Source organism: Schistocerca piceifrons, chromosome 7 (genome assembly GCF_021461385.2).
Source record: "Schistocerca piceifrons isolate TAMUIC-IGC-003096 chromosome 7, iqSchPice1.1, whole genome shotgun sequence".
In the NCBI taxonomy this organism is placed as follows: domain Eukaryota; kingdom Metazoa; phylum Arthropoda; class Insecta; order Orthoptera; family Acrididae; genus Schistocerca; species Schistocerca piceifrons.
In genome coordinates, this window is record NC_060144.1 from 199215318 (window position 1) to 199241966 (window position 26649).

Genomic DNA, 26649 nt, shown 5'->3' on the forward strand with positions numbered 1-26649 from the left:
GGACGTATGAGGAAATACGCGGATGCATATAAGCTAGTGTACCATTTGCTGTTTGAAAGTTAATTGAACCAAATTTTTCAAATCACCATCATCAGCCAATTCAATCATTAAATGATGTGGCCTCTTCGAGTCGTGGATTCAGGTAGGCTTTCAGCAGTCTTCTCCAAGTGGGACGGTCTTGGGCAGTTCTCTGCCAGGTGTTACCAGCGATCTTCTTGATGTCTTTATCCCGTCTGTCTGGTGGTCTTCCTCTATGCCTCCGGTGCTCTCTCGGACTCCACTTCAGTATTAGCTTCGTCCATCTATTGTCTTTTCTTCTTGCGACGTGGCCAGTCCACTGCCATTTCAAGGAACCTACTGTCTCTAAGATGTCGTTAACCTTCGTCACAGACCGGATGTCATCTACCATTTTCCTATCCTTTCTTGTATGGCCCAGCATTGATCTCTCCATGGCTCTCTGTGCTGTCCTAAGTTTCCCTTTTGTAAATGAGTTCAGTGTCCATGTCTCGCAGCCGTGCGTCATCCCAGGAAGAATGCATTGATCAAATACTGCTTTCTTCAGATTTACTGGCATTTTTGATCTGAATACTGTTGAATTCTTCCCAAATGCTTGCCAGCCAAGATTGATGCGTCGATAGATGTCTGGCCTTATGTCTCCCTTCATGTTTATAATCTGGCCAAGGTAGACATATTCACTAACCTCTTTTAATAGACTGTCCTTGACTTTCACTTCTCCAGCTGGTACCCATTTGTTGGACATTACTTTTGTTTTGGAAAGGTTCATGTTCAAGCCAACCAGCTGACATTCCGATGCAAGGTCTGTAACTAAGTTTTGGAGCACTGCGAAGTCTTTGGCCAGTAAGGCAATATCATTAGCAAATCTCAAGTTGGTAAGCCTTCTTCCATTAATTCTAATTCCATTACCTTCCCAGCTCAGCTTTGACATAGCCATTTCCAATACAGCAGAGATCAATTTTTGGGGAGATGGGATCGCCTTGCTTGACACCCCTCATTTTGCAAATGTCATTACATTATTGGCTATAATCTGGATTTTTTCCATTTTTTTGTCAAGTAATATGATCATGACGTTTCTGAATACTTTTAGAACACACGGTTTCACGTAAGTAACATTTTCTCAAAATTTACTTCAGTTATCACTTTCAAAATCAGATAAATCTGTGTGCCAGTTTTTTAAATCGGTGTCAGAACTCTTGCAACAGTTATTGAAAATTTATACGTAGGATTCATAGCAATTTTTGTCAAACAAATAAATTTGCAGATAAAGCATTTTGAAAAATTTTGTACCACAGTATATACCATTAACAAAGTCTGTAGCAAATTTCACCTTTTTGTCTTCAGTGGTTCATTAGAAGATGTTTCTTATGCACTGACAAATAAAAGTTGCGGGAAATACACAAAAAGATTTTTTTGAGGATTTAACATGTACGAGGGTAATCCCAAAAGTAAGGTCTCTTATTTTTATAAATATAGACCTGTTTATTTCTACAATGGTTTACATCAGTTTACAGCTCGAACATTTAGCTATTTTTCGACGTAATTACCAATTCTGTCAATGCGTTTTTGTAGACGCTGTGGCAGTTTTTTCCTGCCCATGTCATATCAGCTCGCCGCCATGGTGTTCAGAAAGTTATGAACCTCTTCTTTCACCTCGTCGTCGGAGCTGAATCGCTGGGACCACAGTTAACGCTGAGAGGTACTGTGAAACACTGAAAAAACTCAAACGGGGAATTCACAACAGGAGAAGAGGAATGTTGACCACGGGCGTTCACAATCTCCATGACAACGCTCGCCCACACATCTAACCGTTGCTCTCCTGCAGCAGTTTCAGTGGAACATACCCACCCACCCACCCACCCACCCACCCTATAGCCCTGACTTGGCACCCAGTGACTATCACCTGCTCCCTGGGTTAAAAGAACATTTGGCCGGAAAGCGGTTCAGCTCCGACGACGTGTGAAAGAAGAGGTTCATAACTTTCTGAACAGCATGGCGGCGAGCTGGTATGGCACGGGCATACAAAAACTGCGACAGCGGCTACAAAAATCCATCGACAGAAATGGTGATTATGTCGGAAAATAGCTAAATGTTCAAGTTGTAAACTGATGTAAACCATTGTAGAAATAAACAGGTCTGTGTACTTACAAAAAAAATACGAGACATTACTTTTGGGGTTGCTCTCGTTCCTTAAGGCTCAAACAAATATCGGGCTTGGAAGCGGTCGTCGTTTAATTCATCTTACAATCTTTCGACTGGGCACCTGTCAGCCTTCATCAGGTGAGCCATCGAAGACTGATGAAGACTTCAACCGTTCCGCAAAACAGCGTATACATAAAGTCCGGGAACACTTTCAGTTATTTATTACACAAGAACTAAACATTGTACAGATGTAATACATATTGCATTTTGAAGAGAAATTCTGAAAGTTTTTTTTAACAAACATTCGATATGCGACCCATGAGCGACCCGGCAGACGTCAATACAGTAATCGAATTCTTGCCATACCCGTCCCAGCATGGCATCGTCGACTGGGGCAGTCGCTTCCTGTATTCTCCCCAGGAGCTCTGCTACATCACGTGGTAGAGGCGGTTCATACACCACATCTTTAATATGCGCCACAGGAAAATGTCACACGGAGTGAGATCTGGTGATCAGGGAGGCCATTTCTTGAAACAGCTCGCTCCGCACCTGAACTCGCCATGTTTGCGACTACTGCTGACTATCGGCAAATTACCAAACTACGCTGTGGCGGTATACATGGAGGGGAAAAAAAACTTTCAGGGTTTCTCTTCAAAATGACATGTGTGTGATATCTATGTAGTGTTTGGTTCTTGTGCAAAAAATAATCGAAAGTGTTCCCGAACTTTATGTACACCCTGTATATTCTTCTTCTTCTTCTTCTTCCGTGTCCGGATGCACCAATTATATCTTCCCTTCCCAGTAATTAGCAACGTAGATTGCTTTGTCATTGACTTTCAAAATATCATCTTTAGTGCATGTTATAGACATGCCTGGGCAGATCAGTAGGTGGTCCAAGTCCTGTATTGCTCCGCATTCACACCTATCGCTATCACTGTAACCCCATTTAAATAGGTTTGATTTGCACCCAGCTACTCCAGTGCGCAGCCGATTTAATGACCTCCAAGTTGTAAAAGGTAGTTGAAATCCTGCAGATCCCTCCTCAAGTAGTTCCGTATTGGAGTGTGGCACCATTTCTTTCCAGAGAGATAGTCGCCTTGCGACGGGCTTGGTGGCGAGCTCTTCAGTAGTTTCCATGAAACTCCTGCGGGATTTCAGCCGGACACGTTGTTTTCGGTGCATATACATCGGGTGTCGAGGATCATTCTTTTGTTTTCTTCTTTCGATCTCGGCGGCTACTTGTCTGCGGATAGTGGGTGGTGCTATGCCTATGATGGGGTAAATGATGTCTGTGGGAGTTGGTTTAAGGCATCCTGTGGCAATACGTACGGTTTCGTTTACGGCGACGTCAACTTGCTTAGCGTGGGCAGAGTTCCTCCAAACTGGCGCCGCATATTCCGCAGCTGAGATACTCAGCACCAGACCTGTGGTGCGCAAAACATGTGGTTGAGCTCCCCACGATGAACCTGTTAGCTTCCGCAGTATGTTGTTCCTGGCACAGACCTTTTTTTTAGTGTTGTGACAGTGCTGCTTAAAAGTAAGTGCTCTGTCCAATGTTACTCCCAGGTATTTTGGGCTGTTTGTATGTTTCAGCTCTTCCCCTTGCCACATGACTCGGAGTTTCCGTTTGGCTTGTTTGCTCCTAAGATGGAAGGCGGATACTTGTGATTTACTGGGGTTTGGTTTGAGATTATTGCTGTCGTAATAGGTAGCAAGTTCTGCTAAGGCTCCTGTCAGATTCTCCTCCACTTGTTCGAAGGTTTTATCCTGTGTGGCCACTGCTGCATCATCAGCATATATGAACATTCGTGTCTGGTGGCTGATGGGAAGATCATTGGTATAGATGTTAAACAATATTGGAGCCAAGACACTGCCCTGTGCAAGTCCATTTTTCTGTGTCCTCCATCGGCTGTTTTTAGATTGTAAGCTTACATAGTAGCGTCTGTTCTGTAGCATACATTGCACGAACATAGAAAGGGTGTAGTCCTTAGTGACATTATACACTTTCTGGGTAAGCAACTTATGGTTAACTGTGTCATATGCAGCACTGAGATCCAGGAATGCGACCCCAGTTACTTCTCCTCTCTGATAGCCGTCTTCGATGTACTGTGTGAGATTCAGGATTTGGCCACAGCATGATTTTCCTGGTCGGAATCCAGCTTGTTCGTTAATGAGGGCTTTGTCCACATAATCAGCTATGCGTTTGAGGATCATTCGCTCCAGCACTCTAAATAAATGACAAAGCAATGAGACAGGCCGGAAATTTTTAGCTTCAGCTGGGTCTTTCCCTGGTTTTAGTAACGCAATAACCCGGGCTTTCCTCCACGGTTTAGGAATTTGCATTGTTGTAATACAGTTATTCATTAGCTCTAGGATCCATGCTTGTACTCCCGGTCCAAAATGTTTAATTTGCTCAGATCTCAGATCGTCGAGGCCAGCGGCCTTATTGTTTTTCAAATCTTTGATGGCATCTTGTAGCTCCTGAATGGAGAACGGGTGAGCTAGGAAGCTAATCTCCTCGTTCAATTTTCTTTTAATTTTGCCATTCCTGATCTTCCTTTTAGTTTTTCCGTTCATGAGTAGTTGGTGAGCTATCTGATCAGGTGTAACTTCACTGTAATTTGGTTGTGGTTCTGTTGGGTCGTTGTTGAGACTTTTGACCAGTTTCCATGCCTTCCTACTGCTGTGCTTCATGTCCGTCTCTTGTAGGAGGTTGCACCACTTTTCCTTTCTCGCTTCGGAGATACCAGACATCAGTACCTCACCTGCCTGGATCGTTTCCTCTGAGAAGGGGTCCTTATCGTACAGTTCTTCATACATTTTCAGAGCTTCCTTGCTGCTACCATTGAGTCCAGCGATATACTGGGTGCGGCACCCTCTAGGTATGCGCCGACGAGAGATTTTCTTGACAAGGTCTATAAAAGTTTCATATGTTTGTATCTCTGGTTTAATTTCCAGGATCTCCTTATCAAGGTCCTCTGTGAAAAGTTCCCAATGAGCTTTTTTGAAATTGAAGCGTCTCTTGAAGGGCATTACATCTGATTTGATTACTGCAGTAATGCAGCAAGTTATTGCTCTGTGTTGCGATCTTGGAATTGGGTCCTCGATTTGCTTTACAGTTTGCAGGGATACCTTTTCGGAGACAAAGATGTTATCTGGATTATATCCTCGTTTCCATCTTCCGCTGTTAAATGATGCAGGCAGCTTTGGGTCATGTATCAATTTCAGTTTAGTCTGGTCTGCCCAGGTCTCAAGCATTTCGCCATCGTCATTTGTCTCTTTATAACCCCATGCGAGACCGTGACAGTTAAAATCTCCTGTATATAGCGCGCTGCGAGTGTCTGCGCATGCATCAAGATCAAGTTGACAGACGCACCACACGTCACGGCGGCAGCGTCCACGTTGGTGGAACCGCGGAACGCAACTGTTCTCTGCATTACCGCTCGCCGCGTCCGTTGATGCACTCTGTCGTCTTCGATCGTGGAGACGACGGGGTTGCATATGTTGTCCAGCTAGCAGCCACTAGCACGGTTCATCCCCATTTCCGCCAGGCGTATTTCCACGGATTCTTTAATAAAACGAGTCCCAAAAAATGTTGCTGTTGTCAGAATCATACTCCTGTGATACTCCATTCAATGCCCAGTGGAAATATAGTGTTCAGCAACAGCGAACTTGGTTTGTTGGAAAAGGCCGAGTGGAACGTTCATGTTCAGTGCAGCATTCTTTCACAGCACGTGTATCTGTCGTATGTAGACCGTACCATATTGACAACTTATTTCGTTAATTCCGGCCTTCCGTAACAGTAAATCGTCTTTCACTGATCCGAAAACGTCTGCAATCTTAGATTGTGGGCGGAAAATCACTTTCACCTGAAGCTCAAAGAGGATTCTTGCCATTTTAAACGAAATGTTTGCGGAACGGCGCAATTCTTCGTCAGTCTGAGATGGCTCACCTGAAGACGGCTGGTGGGTAGCCAGTCGAAATATTGTGGGATGAATTAAACGGCGACCAGCTGCAAGCCCGGAATTTGAACATTCAATTTGCCGGGAAAATTCTAAAATTCACATGTACCTTAATGTTGGCCATAACCATACATTTGATCTTTGTGTCTTCATGTAGCTCTTTTCTTCTAGTCTCATCCTTCTGGCGTGCTCTTTTGGGAATATGGTTCACTGACACATCAGAACTAGCTACATGTACATCATCATTCTCTCTCAGTAGGTTTTCAGTGAAGCGACCTGCATCAAACCCTAGTCTCAAAAGGGCCCTGATTCTTCCAGTATTACCATCAATGAATACCAAACAAGTATCATAAGAAGAGATTTTGACAGTAGTGGGTGAATAAAACGAGGTTATTAAAACTTTCGTTCAGGTTTTGTGTTCCAACATGTGTGCCTTTCTTTAATAAATCGTAATTAATCGCATCGTAAATGGGCTCACAGCCTTCTATACTGTACAGATGTCGTCTCTGATGGTAGGAAATAATAAAATGGTACAAACAAAGACAGATACGATATGATCGTGTGGCACTGATGGCCGGGAAAGTTCGGTCGCCGAGTTGCAAGTCTTATTTCAGGTGACGCCACATTGGGCGACTTGCGTGTCAGTGATGAGGACTACACAGTTCCCCGTCCGCGAACGGAGAAAGTCTTCAGTCCGGTCGGGAATCGAACTGGGGCCCGCTGCATGGTAGGCAAACACGTTCCCACTCAGCTAAGCAGGCGGACATAAGGACAGAGCCGTGAAGAAAAGTGGCCGTGACACTGTGCATTGATTGAAACAAGATGGTTTTTACACCATTTGTAGCATGGATTAAATTCTGAAAATTGCAGACAATATTTATGACATGCTATAAACCTATCTAGAGACAAGAAATAATTTCAACATTTTTGATGAATTTTACGTACGTCCCCACTTATATAATTTCAAACCTAACCTTTTCTAAATTTATTATCGCTCGCTTAAAGCCAAATATTTAACACATTCACTCATTTGTAAGGTAATCAGACGTTTGAAGCTCTTTTAAATATAGGAATCTCATTGTTTAAATAGTGGTGGATGGAGGGTTTAGCGGTCATAAAGAAACGACGACTATCGAATAGACATGTATCTCTTACATTCTTTTCTATGTTTGGTTCAGTGCTTATATTCAGGAGCTCTTATTGCTGCTTCGCTGTGATATTGTAAGAGTCTCAGAGGTTGGCGAGCGGGTGCTGAAGCAAATGTGCTCTTTGACTAAAGGCTACAGATTTCGTTTTTGCGGATTGACGACCAGCGGAAGGACGACGGTGGAAGAAGCAAGCGAAAGTAATGGAGGGATGTGTGACATGCCGCATCAGTTTGTTGAAACCAAAAATCGTCATTTTTATCAATAAAAGGAAAAAACCAACCAGAAAGCATGTTTCGGTAACGGTCGCCGTTCAGTGACAACAGCTCCCACGTAATTTTCAAAAAAGTACGGCCGATCACTCCTCCTGCCCAGAACTCACACCACGCTGTCGTGCATTGTGGATGCATCTCATCTTCTGCAGTCACTAGCGGATTTTCTTTACTCTAAATTCTGTAGTTCTGCCTATCGACTGAGGTGGAATTGCGCCTCATCTGAGAAAATTATACTCTTTGTGAAGTTCTCCGTTTGTCGAGCCAATACACATTGAGCAAATTGATGTCTCTTTCCATGATCTGCAAGCTTCAACTCTTATGTAAGTTGAATCTTGTGCGCATACATTATCAGATCTTTTGAAAGGATTTCATACAGTTAAGTTGGTGATAAATTCAATTGTTGAGCTCGTCGGCGAACCGATTTCCTAGGGCATACGATCACATTGTCGTTCACGACAACAATGTTTTCTTATGTTAGAACAGAACGCTGTCGAGGCCGGCCGAAGTGGCCGTGCGGTTAAAGGCACTGCATTCTGGAACCGCAAGACTGCTACGGTCGCAGGTTCGAATCCTGCCTCGGGCATGAATGTTTGTGATGTCCTTAGGTTGGTTAGGTTTAACTAGTTCTAAGTTCTAGGGTACTAATGACCTCAGAAGTTGAGTCCCATAGTGCTCAGAGCCATTTGAACCATTTGAACAGAACACTGTCGTCCTGTTTTCTTAACATTTGAAACAGAACCCGTAATCTCAAACTTCCGAACGGTTGATTCGATCGGAGCAGTATTGCGTTCGAGTGTCACACGAAATTCACAAACGGTAGCAGTAATGCTTTCACTGTTTTTGTAGTGACTTTTTATCACTTGAATACGTTGCTCAGTTGTCATCCGCTCCATGGCGAAACTAAACATCAAACAACAATGCTCACCACTCAAAAGTTACCAAGCTACTAATGGGAAGGATCGCAGATAACAAAACACGAAATAACCACGGCTGCCAACCGTCATATGACAAAATGGTGCAAAATTCAAATTAGTCCTTACTTCCCGGACGCCCGTTAGAATGTGAATAACGTTTGTTTCATTTAAAAAGCTATAAGCGTTTTGACATAAAAAAATTCCGGAGGAATTATTTATCAGCACGTCAGCACGTACATAGCGAAGTGTAGCGCGCGCGAGACCAAATTACACGACGTATTGCTGCGCGGCTTTACTCGGAAACGTTTGCTGGCCCCCCGGATTAAGTCTCTGCACTGCTACACCGTTAAAACTAGCTCGCTGAGTAGCAGTCGAGGGTTGAGCATGGCTCCTCTCACTCGCGTACTGTCAGCCATAGGCCCCCGCTAGCACGGGAGTACAAACAGAAGTGTTCTCCGGCTCTGTTTTTATTAAAACATTGACGGGCACTTGCGCCTAGGTCTTAGCACGGACGGCACTGGGAAAAACATTTGCATGGCGTCGCCTGGCAATGTTGTCGTGTCTTCTCGTCGTTGTGGTATGCCGAGCTTGGGTGGCGCCTTGGGGTCGCGGCGGTCTCTTTCCGCCGACGACACGAGGCGCGTTTTCTTGTTGCCGCGGGCCGCGCGGCCGGCCGTCTCTAGGACCTCGGCTGCCGCAGAGTCAGTCTCTGCCCCCCCCCCCCCCCCCCCAAGAACAGGGAAAATGTAGGCCAGGACCTGGAAGCGGGCCGCGGAACCACAGAAATGTTTTCCGCCGCCCCCGTTCAGAATTCCGCGTCTGCCATCGTGATAGTAGGGTCAGCAATGCCACCGGAAAACCTAACGGTGACAACAAAAGTGGCAACTGACAATAACCTGGCAGCAAGCCCCCTTCCCGCTACGGACATGGCAAACCTACACAAAACACAGACAGACAAATACATCGTCAGGACTTGCGATCCCGCCCCTCCCTCCCCTCTCCTCACCCCTCTCCTGCTTGCCAACGGCTGTGGCCTCCTTGCTGAACATATCCGCAGCCTAAATGGCAAGCAGAAGCCCAGTCAACCGACTAAAATCCTCCCCAAACCCGCGACTGCCACCCAACCCCCTACCCGATCCCAATTCCTCAAATCCCCCCCACTCAAGTCCACCACATCCAAACAAAGGCGTGTAAGGAAGGACAAGCAGGAGAAGCACTCAAAGGGGAAAAAGTAATCCACCACCCCCATCCCAACCACTTCCACACCCTCTGAGGAGCCCGCACCCCCGACAGCACCTGTCGTCGTCCTAGGAGGGGACCAGGAAACCCCGGAACTGGAAGGGAACCGCATAAACGGGCAGGATTCGGATGGTTTCGTGCTGGCGAGGAAAACCTTTCGCCAGCCGAGGCTCCCGCCGGCCCGGGGAGTGGAACCCACCTCGAACAGGTTCCAGGCGGTGGCCGATGAGCCAGAGGCACCACAAGACACAACAACACAAACACAAAATCATGTCACCCACCACCTCCCTCCGATCGTCGCAGAGTTCACTCAGAACTACGAGGAACTCTACGAAATGTTAAAAACAGCAATCGGGGGAGGCAATTTCAAGGCGAAACCTGCTGGTGGTGACAAAATAAAAATAACATTACTTACACTCGAGCACTACACCACAATAAAAACACTTCTCAACAGCAAAAACATACCCCACTACACTTTCCCCACAACAAAAACACGTAATAAAAACATAGTCATCAGGGACCTACCAAGACGAGTGGCCCCCCAGGCGATCAAAACAGACCTGACTGCCCAGGGGTACATCGTCAAGGCGGTCCAACAAATGGGAAACATAGGGAGCAAATGGCCCCTGTATCAGGTCACACTGCCGGACGTCCCACAGAACAAAAGGGACATTAAGACGATCCTGGCAGTCCCTGTGACCACTGAACCACTGCGCCGCAAAAACAAGATGGTGCAGTGCTTCAGATGTTAGGGCCTCAACCACATTGCGGCACACTGCTCCATGGCAGTGAGGTGCAGAAAATGCGCCGAGGCCCATGACACAAGAACTTGCAACATGAAACACACGGACCCGCAAATAAGGTGCGCGCTGTGTGGCAAAAACCACACAGCGGGTTACCAAGGTTGCGAGGTCCATAAAAAACACACACAGCAGGCAAAGGGCGCAAAGGCCGCCCCCCACACACGAAAAGGAAACACCACGAACCCATCCAGACACACAAGACACCAAAACACGACAACACACACAGACAAGGCCTGGGTAAAACCAAGGCCGGACACACCGAGGGCGACTTACGCGGAAGTGGCTTCTCCTCCGAGGAACCATGAAAGCGTGGCCCAATCATCGCAACACCAGACACTATCACGACAACAACGCCGGGAAACACACAGCAACAATGACCAGGTCCTCCATGACGGAGGAAGCTCTAGGGAACCCCACACACACTCCCCCCCCCCCATGGATCAGTTGTTAGGCGTGATGGTGCAGACCATGAACCTCGTCATGGAAATGATGAAGGAATTCAGGGAAACCCAGAAGCAAAACACACAGATCCTCGTCGCCCTTCAGGCAACAGTCCAGCAGTCGCTCCCCTCTGCGACTTCCTCAGTAGTATCAACACCCCATCATGAATAGACGTCCGAATATTCAAGGCCTGACAATGTGCGTCTTTAACGCAGAGGGCATTGTTAATCAAGAGGTCGAGTTCCGAGAATTCATGAAGGAGTTCTCCATCGACATATGCATGATGGGGGAAACCCACCTGAAACCGGGAGTAAAAGCGACAGTTCCCAACTACATTAGCTACTGTAAAGACAGGCCAACCCAAGGCGGAGGAGTGGCCATATACATAAAAAGAGGGATCCCCCACCACCAGGTATTCTTACCAGCTACCAATAAAATCGAAGCAGTGGCGGTGGAAGTAACCACTGCCACCGGACCCCTAACAATTGTTGCAGTCTACCGACCCCCACATGACCAGATAGATGAGGGAGACATAGCAGCTCTAGGGCAAATTGAAGGCAAACTCGTAATAGGTGGAGACTTCAATGCCAAACACCCTGACTGGAATTCTAGAGTAACCTCCAGAGCTGGCGCCAAATTGCAACAACTAGCGCGTACCCACCACTTCGAAACATGGGGTCCAGTCGAGCCCACACATTTTCCGAAAAACGGAAGCAGGCCCGATGTGTTAGACATAGCTCTCACTAGGAGGATCGCAGGATTTGTGACCGCAAGGACAATCAACAGAATGTCCTCCGACCACAACCCAGTGATTCTAGAAGTCGATGTGGGAGAATGGGTAGCACTCCCACGGTACCAGACGTCTCACAAACGCACAGACTGGGAGCGATATCAAGAAACTGTCGCCTCTGATATCGCTCGCGCTCCGCCACCTACTGCCGAAACAGTTGAAGAAGCGCTACTAGACTTGACAGGCACCATCTTGCAGGCAGCGGAAGAGGCCACCCCACCACAAAGGGATGGCCCTCCACCGCAAATACAGCTCCCGGAACACTTGCTAGCTCAAATCCGTCACAAGAACAGAGTGGCAAAAGAGTGGAAGATCACCAGAAATCAGGCCACCAGGAGGCTGCTCAGTCGTCTACAGAGGGAACTGAAGGTGGTGCTCAATGAGCACAGAAACCAGCAATGGCAAAACCGCCTCACGGCTCTCAAAGTAGACGATCATACACTTTGGCAAGCAACCAAACAATTCACGAAAAGACGCGCTAGGATGCCACCACTGCACGGCGAGCGGGGACTGGTCTACAGCCATGCTGGAAAGGCCAACGCCCTCGCCGACTCCTTTGAGAAGCAGTTCCAAGCCGCAGAACCCCAGGATGAAGAGCATGAAGAGGTAGTCAGTCGTCAACTGGCCGTCTTCCTCAATGCTGAGGAGGACCCAGAGGACGAACCCATACTTTTTGCCCCCGAGGACGTGGCAAGAGTAATCAGGTCCCTCCCTACAAAAAAGGCGCCAGGGCACGACAGTGTCACAAACCAGTTAGTCAAAAAACTCCCACCAACCGCGATCACACACCTCGCGAACGTCCTCAACGAGATTACTCGTTCCCGCGAGTTCCCAGCTTGCTGGAAACATGCGGAAGTGGTCGCGATACACAAACCAGGGAAAGACCCTCTATTCCCGCAGCACTACAGACAGATTAGCCTCTTGCCAACACTCAGCAAGATCTATGAGCGCCTCCTGCTAAAACCCATACAAGAACATATTACCAGAGAGCAAATTCTGCCGGATTTCCAATTTGGATTCCGGCAGAACCACTCTGCCCCACAACAGGTCATGAGAATGGTTGAAGCAGCCACAGAGGGCTTCAACCACAGAGGCTACTGCGGGATAGTGCTACTAGACGTAGCCAAAGCCTTTGATTCAGTATGGCATAGAGGGCTACTCTACAAGTTGTACTCACAAGGGTTTCCAGGGAGCATAGTTCAGCTAATCAAGAGCTACCTCACGAATAGGACTTTCTCCGTCAAAGTAGAAACTGCCACCTCCACCAGAAGGCGTATTCGTGCCGGGGTGCCACAGGGATCGGTCCTGGGGCCCGTATTGTACAGCTTGTACACTGCGGACACTCCAACGGCCCCCCTGGTGCACACCGCGCAGTACGCAGACGACATAGCCTTCTACACGAGAAATGCGAACAAGGACCTGGTCATTCGTAGGCTACAAAGGGTCTTAGTCGACACAGAAACCTGGGCCCGTCGCTGGCGCATCACCATCAATTCGGAGAAGACGCAGGCAATGCTGATTACCCGCAGGCTCGGAAGGCGCGAACCAAACCCCACATAGACGAGGTCCACAGGAAGGTCTGCGCCAGAATGTCCATCCTATACCCTATCCTGAACACAACCAGCTCCCTTCCTTGCCCAGTAGCAGTAAATGTATACCAGGCCCTGATCCGGCCGGTAATGGAGTATGCGTGCCCTGTCTGGGGATACGCGGCAAAGCAGCACCTGGACAAACTCCAGAGGCTGCAAAACCGCGCCCTCAGAAGGGCACTGCATCTACCACTCGGATTCCCCATAGACGACCTGCACGCCGCAGCCGAAATCCCACTCCTGAGAGAGCGTTTCCAGGATCTGGCAAGGGCCTTCTATGAAGGTACTTCCAGATCCGGAAATGAACTCATCCACTCCATAGGTCGGTATGACACGTCCCGCGATAAACACAAGCGCCCTATGACGATCTTCGACGATTAAGTCGAAGAGAAAATCCCAATACCCAATCCCAAATCCAGTTCCTTCCCATATATCACAAATCATCTCGCCTACCTCAGGCAAATCCCAGACACACTCACAACAATTCATCACAAATCACAGACACCAAAAATATATAGAAAAATCACACACACATGTACACAGGGGAGTAAAAGCCAAACGGCTACAAACTCCCCCCCCCCCCCCCCCCCCACACTTCCCCAAAGAGGGGAAAGTATTAGATGAAAGCAGCAGCAGCACACCGTTAAAACTAGTGTAAATAAGGTTGCCAGCATTGCTTTGACCCACGAAATTGCTCCGAAACCAATAATTAAATAGTTTTCTAACTGCATTCAGCAATATTCCAAGACGACTGGACTGTAAGACTATCAATACATGAGGTGCACCGGTGGTTTAAAACAATTCTTTAAGATTGGTTTAAAACAAGTTCATTTAAATCATTTAGTAACGGTTTCCAACGGTACAATTGGATGAACTGGGGAAAGGATAGTATCGCAAGAAAAGTGTTCTTCCTCGAGTTTATATTTCAGCTCAGAACTGGATCCAACAAAAGAAAATGGCGCTTCCTCAGAGCTTAAATGGAAAGATCACTTGGTATGTCAAATTCACGAAGTACACTACTGGCCATTAAAATTGCTACACCAAGAAGAAATGCAGATGATAAACGGGTATTCATTGGACAAATATATTTTCACGCAATTTGGGTGCGTAGATCCTGAGAAATCAGTACCCAGAACAACCACCTATGGCCGTAATAACGGCCTTGATACGCCTGGGCCGCGCGGGATTAGCCGAGCTGTTCAAGGCGCTCGAGTCATGGACTGTGCGGCTGGTCCCGGTGGAGTTTGGAATCCTCCCTTGGGCATGGGCGTGTGTTTGTCCTTAGGATAATTTAGGTTAAGTAGTGTGTAAGCTTAGGGACTGATGACCTTAGCAGTTAAGTCCCATAAGGTTTCACACACACATTTTTGATACGCCTGGGCATTGAGTCAAACAGATCTTGGATGCCGTGTACAGGTACAGCTGCCCATGCAGCTTCAACACGAAACCACAGTTCATCAAGAGTAGTGACTGGCATATTGTGACGAGCCAGTTGCTCGGCCACCATTGACCAGACGTTTGCAATAGGTGAGAGATCAGGCAGGGCAGCAGTCGAACATTTTCTGTATCCAGAAAGGTCCGTACAGGACCTGCAACATGCGGTCGTGCATATCCTGGAACTTAAGTCCAGTTCACCACCGGCAATGGAGGGTGAAGCTTTGACAATGCCAGCCACTCGTGCTGGCGAAACGTCAGTAAAATCATGAGATGAACGTCGGCCGAAGAACCCGAGACAGAAGCGAATACGCAGTTTGTCAAATTACAAGGTGTTGCTACATAAATTATCTGGCGTAACAGCTTTCTTTCCCGTATCTTGTCTACTGTGCATGTATATGATTTTCCATATCTGACGTCGTTCGTTGTATTGTTGCAGCTGGACCGCGCCTACGAGCAAATAATTCTGCCGCTGGAGAAGTTCCGGAAAGAGGAGATAGGAGCCGTCAAGGTGAGCATCCCCTTCACAGTTAACACATTGCGATGAATGGCTTTGTATATTCGTTTTAGTGTCAAGGGTGCTGTGGCTCTTCATTTTGTGTCTTTGACCTGACCAGCATAGTTTTTGTGCTTTTTTGCCTAATCCTCAAAGCTTTAGACCACAGGGAGTTACGTAAAGTCACATGTGTGATGGAGGTAAACGTAAACCTGCATTTTTTTGTGCAGTTAAGCTTCGCTTAAGTACCATGTTCAGTCTGTCGATATACCGCAATGGGTCATTTCAAGCTTAGATCGTGCGTCTATTGTCTATTTATTTATTTATCGATTTATTTACCATGGCAACATCAGAGCAGCGGCCCGTCTGTCAGTGTCAATTCGCGAGGACAATTTGTGATGCTTGGGTTAGGTTGGGTTGTTTGGAGGAAGAGACCAAACAGTGAGGTCATCGGTCTCGTCGGATTAGGGAAGGGCGGGGAAGGAACTCGGCCGTGCCCTTTCAAAGGAACCATCTCGGCATTTGCCTGGAGCGATTTAGGTAAATCACGGAAAGCAGGCCGTCTCTTAAATCTAACTAGTCATGCTCCATTCTACACTGTCCTGTCACATTAATGTGACCACCTGTCAGAAGCCTTGAACAATCACCTTCTGCTGCGCGGACCGCTGCGAGATGTGAAGGAAGAGTGCCAGTGAGGTTCCGGAAGGTATCGATCGACAGGAATGTCGAGCCATGCCGCTTTCAGTGGCGTGACCAGCTGTGCTAGATTTATCAGTTGAAGGTCGATGACACAAGCAGTGTGATCGAAGTTGTCTCACAGATTCTCTACTGTGTTTAAATTTGGGGAATTTGATGGCCAGGGGGATATGGTAAACTGAACCTTGTGCTCTTCAAACCACGCACGAACACTGCAAGCTGTGAGACATGTTGCGGTGTCCTGCTGGTAAATTTCATCGTGCCAAGGAAAAAACAAACTGCGTGTAGGGGTCGACATTGTCCCTAATCATAAATGCGTGCTTCTGTTGATCCATTACCGAGCGAGGTGGCGCAGTGGCTAGCACACTGGACTCGCATTCGGGAGGACGAGGTTCAATCCCGCGTCCGGCCACCCTGATTTAGGTTTTCCGTGATTTCCCTAAATCTCTCCTGGCAAATGCCAGGATGGTTCCTTTGAAAGGGCACGGCCGACTTCCTTCCCCATCCTTCCCTAATCCGATGAGACCGATGACCTCGATGTCTGGTCTCCTTCCCCAAACAACCCAACCCAATCCCCAACCCCCACTGTTGATCCATTGTGCCTTCCAGAATGATGAGATCATGCAGGGAATGCCTTAGAGAGCAATCCCCAGTGCATAACATCCACTCCTCCGGAATGGACCCTTCCGACGGTTGTTGCAGGGCAGTACTCATCATCGGCCATCTACATGATAGAGCATGACATGACTCATCTGAAAGGGCCACCTATCGCCATTCAATGGACGTCTGAATGCGATATTGGCCATCAAGTTCAAGGCTTTGTTGCAAATGAACAGCAGTTAGCATGGGTGCACGACCCAGGACCTGCTGCAGAGCCTCGTACACAACAACATTCACTGAACGGCTGTTGAGGCGGCGCTGTTGGTAGCTCCTTGATCCATCTGGACAGTCAGCTGTTCCAACAGTTGCTTGTCTGTTTGCCCATACACATCTTTGAGCCATCATTCACCCATGTCATCTGTGTTCTATGGTACACCACAGGTGCCTTAGCGCCATTTTGCCATGCACAATACACGTTAATCATGGTGGCGCACAAACAGTTAGCAAAGTTTTTGCATGTCCATCCTTCTGAATGAAGGTTTGAGGGACTTCGCCCATTCACATAAGTAATAAAGTTTCTTGATTGAGGATCCATAGCACGAATAGCTCGATTGAGGTAGCCCTACAGATTCTCGATTGTGTTGAAATCCGGGGAGTTTGGTGACCAGAGGATTGCGGTAAACTCATCCTGTTGCGCTTCAAACCATGCGCATACACTGCAAGCTGTGCAACTGTTGCATTGTCCTGCTGGTAGATGTCGTGCTGAAGGAAAACAAACTGCATGCGGAGGTGGACATGGCCTCCGAGGATAGGTACATACTTGTGTTGATCGATAGTGCTTTCCAGAGTGACGACATCACCCAAGGAATCCTACAACAGTCCCGAGACCATAACGGCCCTTTTGCCGGCCTGGACCATTACTACGATTGTTTCACGGCGTTTGCTTTCAACCGTTTCACTCCGTACATGCCAACGGCCATCTGTCCAGTGGAGCATAAAACGTGATTCGTCTGAAAAGGCCACCTGCCGCCATTCTGTGGACGTCCAGTTCCGGTATTGGGATGCAAGTACCAGTCATCTTCGGCGATGAACAGCAGTCAACATGGGTGTATAAACCAGGCTTGCTGCGGAGGCACATACGCAGCAACGTTCGATGAACGGTCGTTGAGGAGACACTTTCTTCATCTAGGCGGACAATTGCTGAGCAGTTGCAGGTCTGTTATTCCGTATACATCTTCACAGAGGTCCTTCACCCCTGTTGTATATGGCCCGCGGAGCACTACCATTGCCTCGACGAGGTTTTGGATTGCGCCATGTTGCCGTGCATACTATACAGGGTGTCCCAAAAAGAATGACCCGATTTTAACTTTTAATAATATTGAGACAAATGTCACTAGGTAACTGAAACATCGCTAGATGTAATCGGCATGGTCTAGAGCTTCAGAAAAAAATACGCTAGATGTCGCTAGAGCGCTGACCTGGAGCGTGCAACCAGTCTCGCACAATATGGCGTCTGCGCAACAGAAGGCGTATTGTGTTATTCAAATGGTTCAAATGGCTCTGAGCACTATGGGACTCAACTGCTGAGGTCATTAGTCCCCTAGAACTTAGAACTAGTTAAACCTAACTAACTTACGGACATCACAAACATCCATGCCCGAGGCAGGATTCGAACCTGCGACCGTAGCGGTCTTGCGGTTCCAGACTGCAGCGCCTTTAACCGCACGGCCACTTCGGCCGGCTATTGTGTTATTGAATTTAGTCGTACTCAATCGGTGATCGCTGTTCAGCGGGCGTTTCATATTCAATTTCGTTCTAAACCACCATCACCGAAGAACATTCGCCGGTGGTATAACCAGTTTGAAGAAACTGCCTCTGAAAAGCCAAAAGTCCTGGCCGGCCACACGCTCTTGAGCAGACAGTGGAACAAATCCGATGAGCATTTGAGCAGAGCCCCCGCAAGTCTACGCGTCGTGCTAGCCGAGAAATTGCGTTACCGCGCATGACAGTGTGGCGTGTGTTCGCGTCGTTTAGCCCTCAAACCATACCGATTGCAACTGGTACAAGCTCTTCGAGATACTGACAAAGTGAAGCTTGTGGACTTAAGAAATGCTATTTAGGGGACATGGAAGATGACACTTTTATGTCACGGTTGATATTCAGTGATGAGTTAACTGTCTATATTAGCGGTAAGGTTCAACGTCATAATGTTCGTATATGGGGGCTCGAAAACCCTCATGAAACAATTGAGCACGCTCGTGATTCACCAAAAGTGAATGTTTTTTGTGCTGTTTCGCAAGGCAAGGTTTATGGACCTACTTTTTTTGAGGAAGAAACCGTAACAGGACAACCATATCTTGCAATGCTACGGAACTGGTTATTCCCACAACTTGACTCTGACAACTTCATCTATCAGCAAGATGGAGCGCCACCGCACTGGCACAACAATGTGCGCAGTTTCCTCATTGCCAACGTGCCTCAACGTTGGATAGGGCGTACAGAACCGCGAGACCAGACTTTACACTCTTGGCCTTCTATGTCCCCTGACTTAACACCATGTGACTTCTTCCTGTGGGGATATGTTAAACAATGTGTTTACGTTCCTCCCTTACGTCGTGACATTGATGAACTAAAAACCAGAATATCAGCTGCTGTAGCTTCAGTGACAGAAGACACCTTACGCTCAGTTTGGAATGAATTCGGCTATCGGCTAGATGTCGTCCGTGCAGCCAGTGCTGGACATATTGAACATTTATGATTGATTTTTATAAACTTCTGTCTTTTCTGAGTAATTTAGTATGCACTTTGTTGGTGTTAAGCCCTTCTTCCTAATAAATAATTCTTTTAAAATCGAGTCATCTTTTTGGGACTCCCAGTACTTTAACCACTGCGGCACGCCAGCAGTTTCCAGATTTATCCGTTTCGGAAATGATTCCACCCTTGGACCGATAGCAAATGACATGTCCTTTTAGACGTCAGATAGATCGCCCCGTTTCCGCGTTACGCCAACTACTGCGTTGTTTGCCCACCCCTCCTCCCCCACACGCTTTATGTACCCTCCACTGCTAGTGCCCCCATCTGACGTCTGTGAGTGATTATTGCTCATTGATGTCCAGCGTAGTCTATGGTCACATTAATGTCATTAGACCGTGTATATTTATGTCTGCAATGCGAACACCAGGCAGGAAGGTCCCTTCAGTCCCAGAATGGCTTATGCGAGAACTGTTGGTTGCGTTTTACCAGTGCGACGGCGAGCGCTGATTCAGGAGCGTTCGTTGAGTGTAAACATTCTTTCTTTAGCTTGACTTCCGCACGAGAGGCAGATGTCGCTGTTCCGGCGACGTGTGTGGTACTCGAGACAGCGGCTGGATGTCGCCAGTCCGGCGGTCAGCAAGTTTGCGCTGGACTGTTTTCGGCTCTCAACAGGCGGTCAGCCGATGTCGATCGAAGTGTCAGATGAAGACACTTTGGAGGTGACCCCCAATCGGCGATTTCGGCTCGAGACCCGGGACCATCACCTCTAGCTGACGACGCGTAGACCAGCGGCTAGCTGATGCTGCTTCTCAAGGTTGAAGCTACTAGTGTGGAGAATGTTTCACCGTCAGCTGAAGTCGGAATTCCAGGAACCAGTCAAAGTACAAGTGTTGCTAATGGCTGAGCGTCGAGCATTTAGTAGTCGCTCTGGCCAGCTTTGTGGCACGGCACTTGGAAACGTAGCCCATCGATGCGAAAGACTGCTGTATTGCTGAATGCTACGCTAGCAGTGTTTTAACACCCAGCAGCAGGATTTCGCAGGTAACTCGCCTGCTCGTCCTTGAATGGTTGTGAAGGTTGATCTCACAACAATAATTTAGACTATCATCATCGCTACGTGTATGTAAGAAGTATTACATTTATCACGAAATCCAAAACTTGAAATTACTCTAACATTAGCAGTGGAAATACTAGCAGCTATAGCCAAACAGAAATGTTACAAGAAAATTACATCACCAAAGTGACCTCAATTTAACGAGGAAAAAAGGCACACTTGCACGATCTCAGCCCCAGCAATCGACCCTGCTCGAAAATTTCGACCATAATTCTCATAATAGGCAGTTATGAGTTGCTGAAAGACAGCTTTTAAACTTTGTCGCGCACCAATCGTTCGTCAATCGCTCCGCCCTCTGCAGCCGCCTAATGCTCGGGCGTGTAGTACTATACGACGGCATGACAACCAGAGCCCTCCTATTCGCGGGAGGGGGAAAGAGGAGCGGGGAGGGAGCCACGTCTACCCAAGGTGTTCGGAAATCTTGTTCAAGAACACGTTATTCTACGCGAAAAAAGCAGTGCCATTTTTTATTTATAGAAATAAAACATGGGCAACAATTAGACGGCAAGAAATTCTAATACAGACTCAAGAATTGTGGTTTCGAAGAAGATTGGAAGGATGCGCAAGGGAAGATGGTAAAGGAGGTGAGGTAATACGGAAATATTTAGGCATGTACTACCTAAACGGGAAAAATAAAAATAGGAGAAAACGGAAGAAACGTTTTGACCGTACGGTGGAGAAAGACTCCAGGTAAAGGCTCTCTGCTACAGATGCACCGGGAAGAAATGTTGGAAGACAGTACAAGAGATTGAGTAGCGTATCAGGCAATATGATTAATAAATGAAGCGAGAAAGAAGAAGATAAGTGTATAATACTAGGTTCGACAATAAAGTAATGAGACTGATTTTCTTTGCAAGATGTGGCAACCCTGCAGACTTGTGTAGGCACAATATCTTTGACCTTGGTCTATAAGCTGCTTCTGGCCGGCCAGTGTGGCCGAGCGGTCCTAGGTGCTTCAGTCTGGAACCGCGCGACCATTACGGTCGCAGGTTCGAATCCTGCCTCGGGCATTGATGTCCTTAGGTTAGTTAGGTTTAAGTAGTTCTAAGTTCTAGGGGACTGACGACCTCAGTCCCATAGTGCTCAGAGCCATTTGAGCCATTTATAAGCTGCTTCTAGTCCAAGCGGCACATCGATGCAACTGCTCAGTCGTGAGTTGTGCTGTAATAAGTTAATGCGTGTTTGTGTCTCTCGTCACGGAAAAATGTGGCGGGATCTGTTAGAGCAAACGGAAATCAATCCAGAATTGTTGAGCCGTGTTATCACTGGTGGTGAAAGTTGGTTTTTTCAGTACGAACCAGAGACAAAACACCAAAGTTAGCAATGGTGCTCAAAGGGATCACCCTGACCAAAAAAAAGCTCGCATGTTAAAGTCAAAGGTGAAATGCATGCTTGTGTGCTTCTTTGATTCCAAGGGGAATTGTTCTTAAAGAGTGGGTGCCTCCTGGACAAACAGTTAACCAATATTACTACAAAGAAATTTTAGAGACACTTCATAAAAGAGTTCTTCCTGTCCGGGCCAACATTGCTGATAATTGGATTCTGCATCACGATAATGCGCCATCGCATATTGCTCTGTCAGTACAGCAATTTTTAACCTCAAAACAAATCTCAGTGCTACCACAGCCACCTTATTCACCAGATATCGCTCCGTGCGACTTTTTTCTATTTCCAAGATCAAAACGGCGGTCAAGGGACACTGTTTTCAAACAACACAAGATGTCCAAAAAGCTGTGACGAGGATCTTGGAGAATATTACAGAAGATGAGTTCCAGAAATGTTAACATCAGTGGCAGAAGCGCTGGAAAAAGTGTGTGCAATCAGAAGGGAACTACTTTGAAGGAGACAACACTAGACTTGACTAAAACGGTAAGCAACAAATTTTTCATCACATCAGTCTCATTACTTTATTGTCGCACTACTCACTTATGTCAGTTTCACGCACATCCTCTGTGTGTTCAATATTATTTTAACATTACTCTCGTATTGATATTCTGCAGCTATATATACGCCTCAAAATCAAAATGAATAAATCTATCCTACAGAATTATTATATGAAGAAGTTAATGATTTTCTGTTTACAATTTTATAAAGCTAATACGTTGAAAAATAGCGCATATCCGGCAAATGTACTTAATTTTAACAATGCTAGCACTAAAATTCAAATAAAATAAAACGCAGCAGCGGTGTTAATAATGAAATAGCCGCTAAGCTACTTCTTTATTGACATAATAATTCGCTTCATTCTTTTACACTGCGTTTGTGAATCGCAACATAAAAATGTTCAAAGCAAAGAGATCTCTGCAACCAGCTACCGGTTAGAAACTGGACTTTGCCGCAGTGAACAAAAATATGTACACCATGAGGAAAAGTAATACACAAACCTCTTACTCCACTATACAGTACTTCGCGCCCTGTCATTAGCCGGCTGCAGCGGGGCGGAGCGACTGAGAAATATTCGGCGCGTGCCAAAGTTTAAAAGCTGTACTTCTAGTTTTTAACAGCTTATTATCAGAATTATGGCCCAAATTTTCATGCGAGCTCGATTGCTGCGGCTGATGTCTTGCAAGTCTGCTTTTTCTCCTAAAAAAGGGTAGGTCGGTGATCTCTCTTTATAAGACGAATTCTAGGCAGGTAGATTTAAACTGAGGACACTGGCTGAATGGACGTGAGAGAAGACGTAGGAGAGAGAGAAAAAGAGGAGCATGCGAGGACACACACAATGGATAGAGGGTTGGGCGGAAAAGGATTTGGCAACACAGGAGGTTGGCCGTCGTTTTGGCGTACACTACAAAAACGTCAGTCGAACATTCACCCCGAGTCGTGAGACAAAAAACACGTAAGATGTGTCTCGTAGCATTCGCCCGCGGTCATAAACAGCTACAAATTATGACTCGTACAAAAATCATGTAGTCGCAGATTTTTGTACAGTGGTTGGAGGGAGCCTTAAACTAAAAATCCCTACGGGTAGGATGCCTTTAAATGTAACTTTTTATGTTTTTCATGAATAACTCTGAAACTACCACTTGCAGCGAAATGTTTCTCAGCACAAAATTAAATTATATTAAATTTCCTACAAGAAAAGGCCTATTCATTTTTTTCTCTCTAGGGCTAATAGTTTCTGCGTTGAAGGGAAGGAAAAATTGCAGTTTCCACATTGCGGAGAATGAAAAAATCGCAGATTATAAAAATTATTGTTAAGAACAAATATTAAGTGCGTGTACCAACGGCCAAGTGAAGTAGAGCCGTATTAATGTATAAATTGTGTCCTGGGGGTGTAACAGAGTGGAGGGGGCGTTAGTGGGGGCTCAAAGAGCGGGGGGAGGGGAGGGGGGTAGTAACTGGTTTGTGGTAATGCATTTCCCTCCATCCTAGATTCCTAGGTCTTCAAACTGCGGAGCAAGCAAGCAACTAAAGGATGTTTGACAATGTTACAACGACCCTCTCCCCCGCATCGCACATGATGTATCCCTGGACATCTCCCGAAGAAAGGGTGTTTAATTTTCCACGATCTGGAATGCACGTGAGAGTTACTTACAGTACTAAAGCAGGAAACGCATATGGTCAGAATCCAGGTAAACCTGCACACACTGATTTACATTGCTAGAGGGGAAATTGATTTCTAGTCATTTTGTAAGGCGTCTGTAGCATTATTTCGGGAAAGGCAACTTCCCCCATCACGACTGCTGCTCGCTTTTCATTTTGCAGACAGACTATATTTCCTCAGCATTGCCTGCCCAGTTCTCTTACGTGAGTAGACAGAGTAACTTCACTCAGTTCGTTTTATGTAATGGAGCTATTTTAATTTTATTAAATCCTTACTTATTTACAGTTGTTAAATGAAAAAAAATAGGGTCTACATCTACACTGCGCAAGCCACCTGACGGTGTGTGGCGGAGCGTACCACTAAGTGTTCTCCCCCCCCCCCCCCCCGTTCCTCTCGCGAATGGCGCGTTTGATTGTCGGTAAGTCTCTCTAATTATCTCGTCGTTGTCATTTCGCGAGATGTATGTAGGTGGGCATAATTAAATGTTGTCAGACTCTTCCCGGAAAGTGCTCTCTCGAAATTTCAGTAGTAAACCTCTGTGTAGCGTCCCCCACGGGAGTGTGGTGAGCATTTCTGAACGCCCTCTCGCCGACCAAACGATCCCGCAGCGAAACGCGCCGCTCTTCGTTGGATCTTCTGTGTCACTTCTATCAGCCCTATCTGGTTGTTGTCGTTGTTGTCTTCAGTCCTGAGGCTGGTTTGATGCAGCTCTCCATGCTACTCTATCCTGTGCAAGCTTCTTCATCTCCCAGTACCTACTGCAACATACATCCTTCTGAATTCGCTTAGTGTATTCCCTATCTGGTAAAGATCCTGTATTGATGAACAGTATTAAAGAACTGGTCGAACAAGCGCCTTGTAAGCCATTTCCTTCGTGGATGACTTACATTTCTTTCAGATTTTTGCTATGAATCTCATTCTGTCATCTGATTTTCCTACTATTTGTTTTATGCGGTCATTCCACGTAAGAGGCAGCGAGCTAGGTGGCGTAGTGGTTAGCACACTGGACTCGCATTCGGGAGGATGACGATTCAAACCCGCGTCCGACTGTCCTGATTTACGTTTTCCATGATTTCGCAATCGCTTCAGGCAAATGCCGGGATGATTCCTTTGAAAGGGCACGACCGACTTCCTTCCCCATTTTTCCCTAATCCGATAGGACTGATGACCTTGCTGTTTGCTTCCCTCCGCCGAATCAACCAACCAATTTCTTCAAAATCGTTATAATTCGTGAGCATAGAAAATGTTCCATAATTCTACAACAGATTGGCGGTAACTACCCTTTGTTGCTCCAGAGAACTGCGATAAACTGCTGCTAGAAGGGGAGCAAGTTCTTTCCCGTAATTTTTGTAGAATCTTACAACTACCTCATCTGATCCTGATGCCTTTCCACTACTAAGCGATTGTAGTGCTTTTATATTCCGCGATCGGTTATCACAATGTCTTCCATTTCGCTATTGGTACTGTGATGGAAAGGAGATACCGTGTTACTATCTTCCGCGGTGAAACAAGTTCGCAAGACCGCATTCAGCCCTTCGGCCTTCTCTTCGTCATTTTCTGTTCATTGCCTGTATCACTGAGTGAATGAATAGATCATATGGAACTGCTTATTGATTTGCTTAAGACTGAAACTTCTCAGTGTTTTTAGACAGATCGGTTGACAAAATTATACCTTCAAAATCACTGAACGCTTGTCTCATCGATCTCCCTACTCACAGTTTTTTGTCTACCAGGTTTTGAACTTTCTTGAATATATGATCCTCTGGTTGTTTACAAAGCAGCTTCCTAACACGGCTATTAAACCACAGTGGTTTGTTCCCATCCCTTAAGACCTTACTTTGTACATACTTGTCTAGGGCATATTGAACGATGCTTTTGAATTTTTTCCGTTTGTGCTCCACATCTTCATCCGCAGCTCTAAATACTGTTTACTACTCAGATAGCCGCGAGTTGTTGCCGCGCGGTTTAACCCTTTGTTGCATGACGGTACTTAAAAGTACCAGTAAGTTTCGACTCTCATAATTTTGTCGTGGTGCAGTTTCGTGATCTGAGAGCCTGTCGGTACGTAACAGTAACTCTGCTCTACTGTTTCATAGATGTTATTGTGCAATACATAGACCTCTCTGGCGGTCAGAGCTTGAAATTGTTTTTCGCGCGCTGCTGTGAAAACAGAAGATTGTATGTGCTTGTTTCCATGGTGTTGCCTGAATTTGCGCGCAATTTATTGAAACTTCCGTTGAGTTTTCCATTGTACGTACTTACCTTCTTTGTTTTTTTTATAATAGTTTGAAGCATTACGTTACAAGTGAATGAGATAAAGTGGAAAATATAAGGCGGACTTATTAGTTCCGTCAGGTTGTGCGAACACTTTATTATAGCAACAATGCGTTACCTCTCACTAGTTGTTCTGTCCACTTTTTCTCACACAGAAATCCGTAAATACATTTGCCTGTGGAACAATTAGAACAAACGGGAAAGGTTTGCCAGGGAATTTACCTAAAGAAAAATGTCTAAATCAAATCACAGAGTGTCGTTTTTAGACCTAACAGTATTTCAATGGAAGGAAAATAAAGTAGTGTATTTTGCGTCAAACTTCAATGGCAATGAACAGGGCGTAGTGACAAGAAAACAGGAAGATGGAACTGGTATGACTATACCATGTCCAGTTATTGTATGTGATTACAATAAAGACA

General features: G+C 46.3%; 1 protein-coding gene across 1 annotated transcript in view; it reads left to right on the forward strand.

Moving 5' to 3' along the window:
* The window catches only part of LOC124805077 (rho GTPase-activating protein 10), a 596619-nt gene that overhangs the window by 439771 nt on the left and 130199 nt on the right, over positions 1-26649 (forward strand). Inside the window, exon 3 of the mRNA XM_047265509.1 lies at positions 15189-15260. Within this exon, the coding sequence (XP_047121465.1) occupies positions 15189-15260 (72 nt within the window). The remainder of the gene's footprint in view (positions 1-15188; positions 15261-26649) is intronic.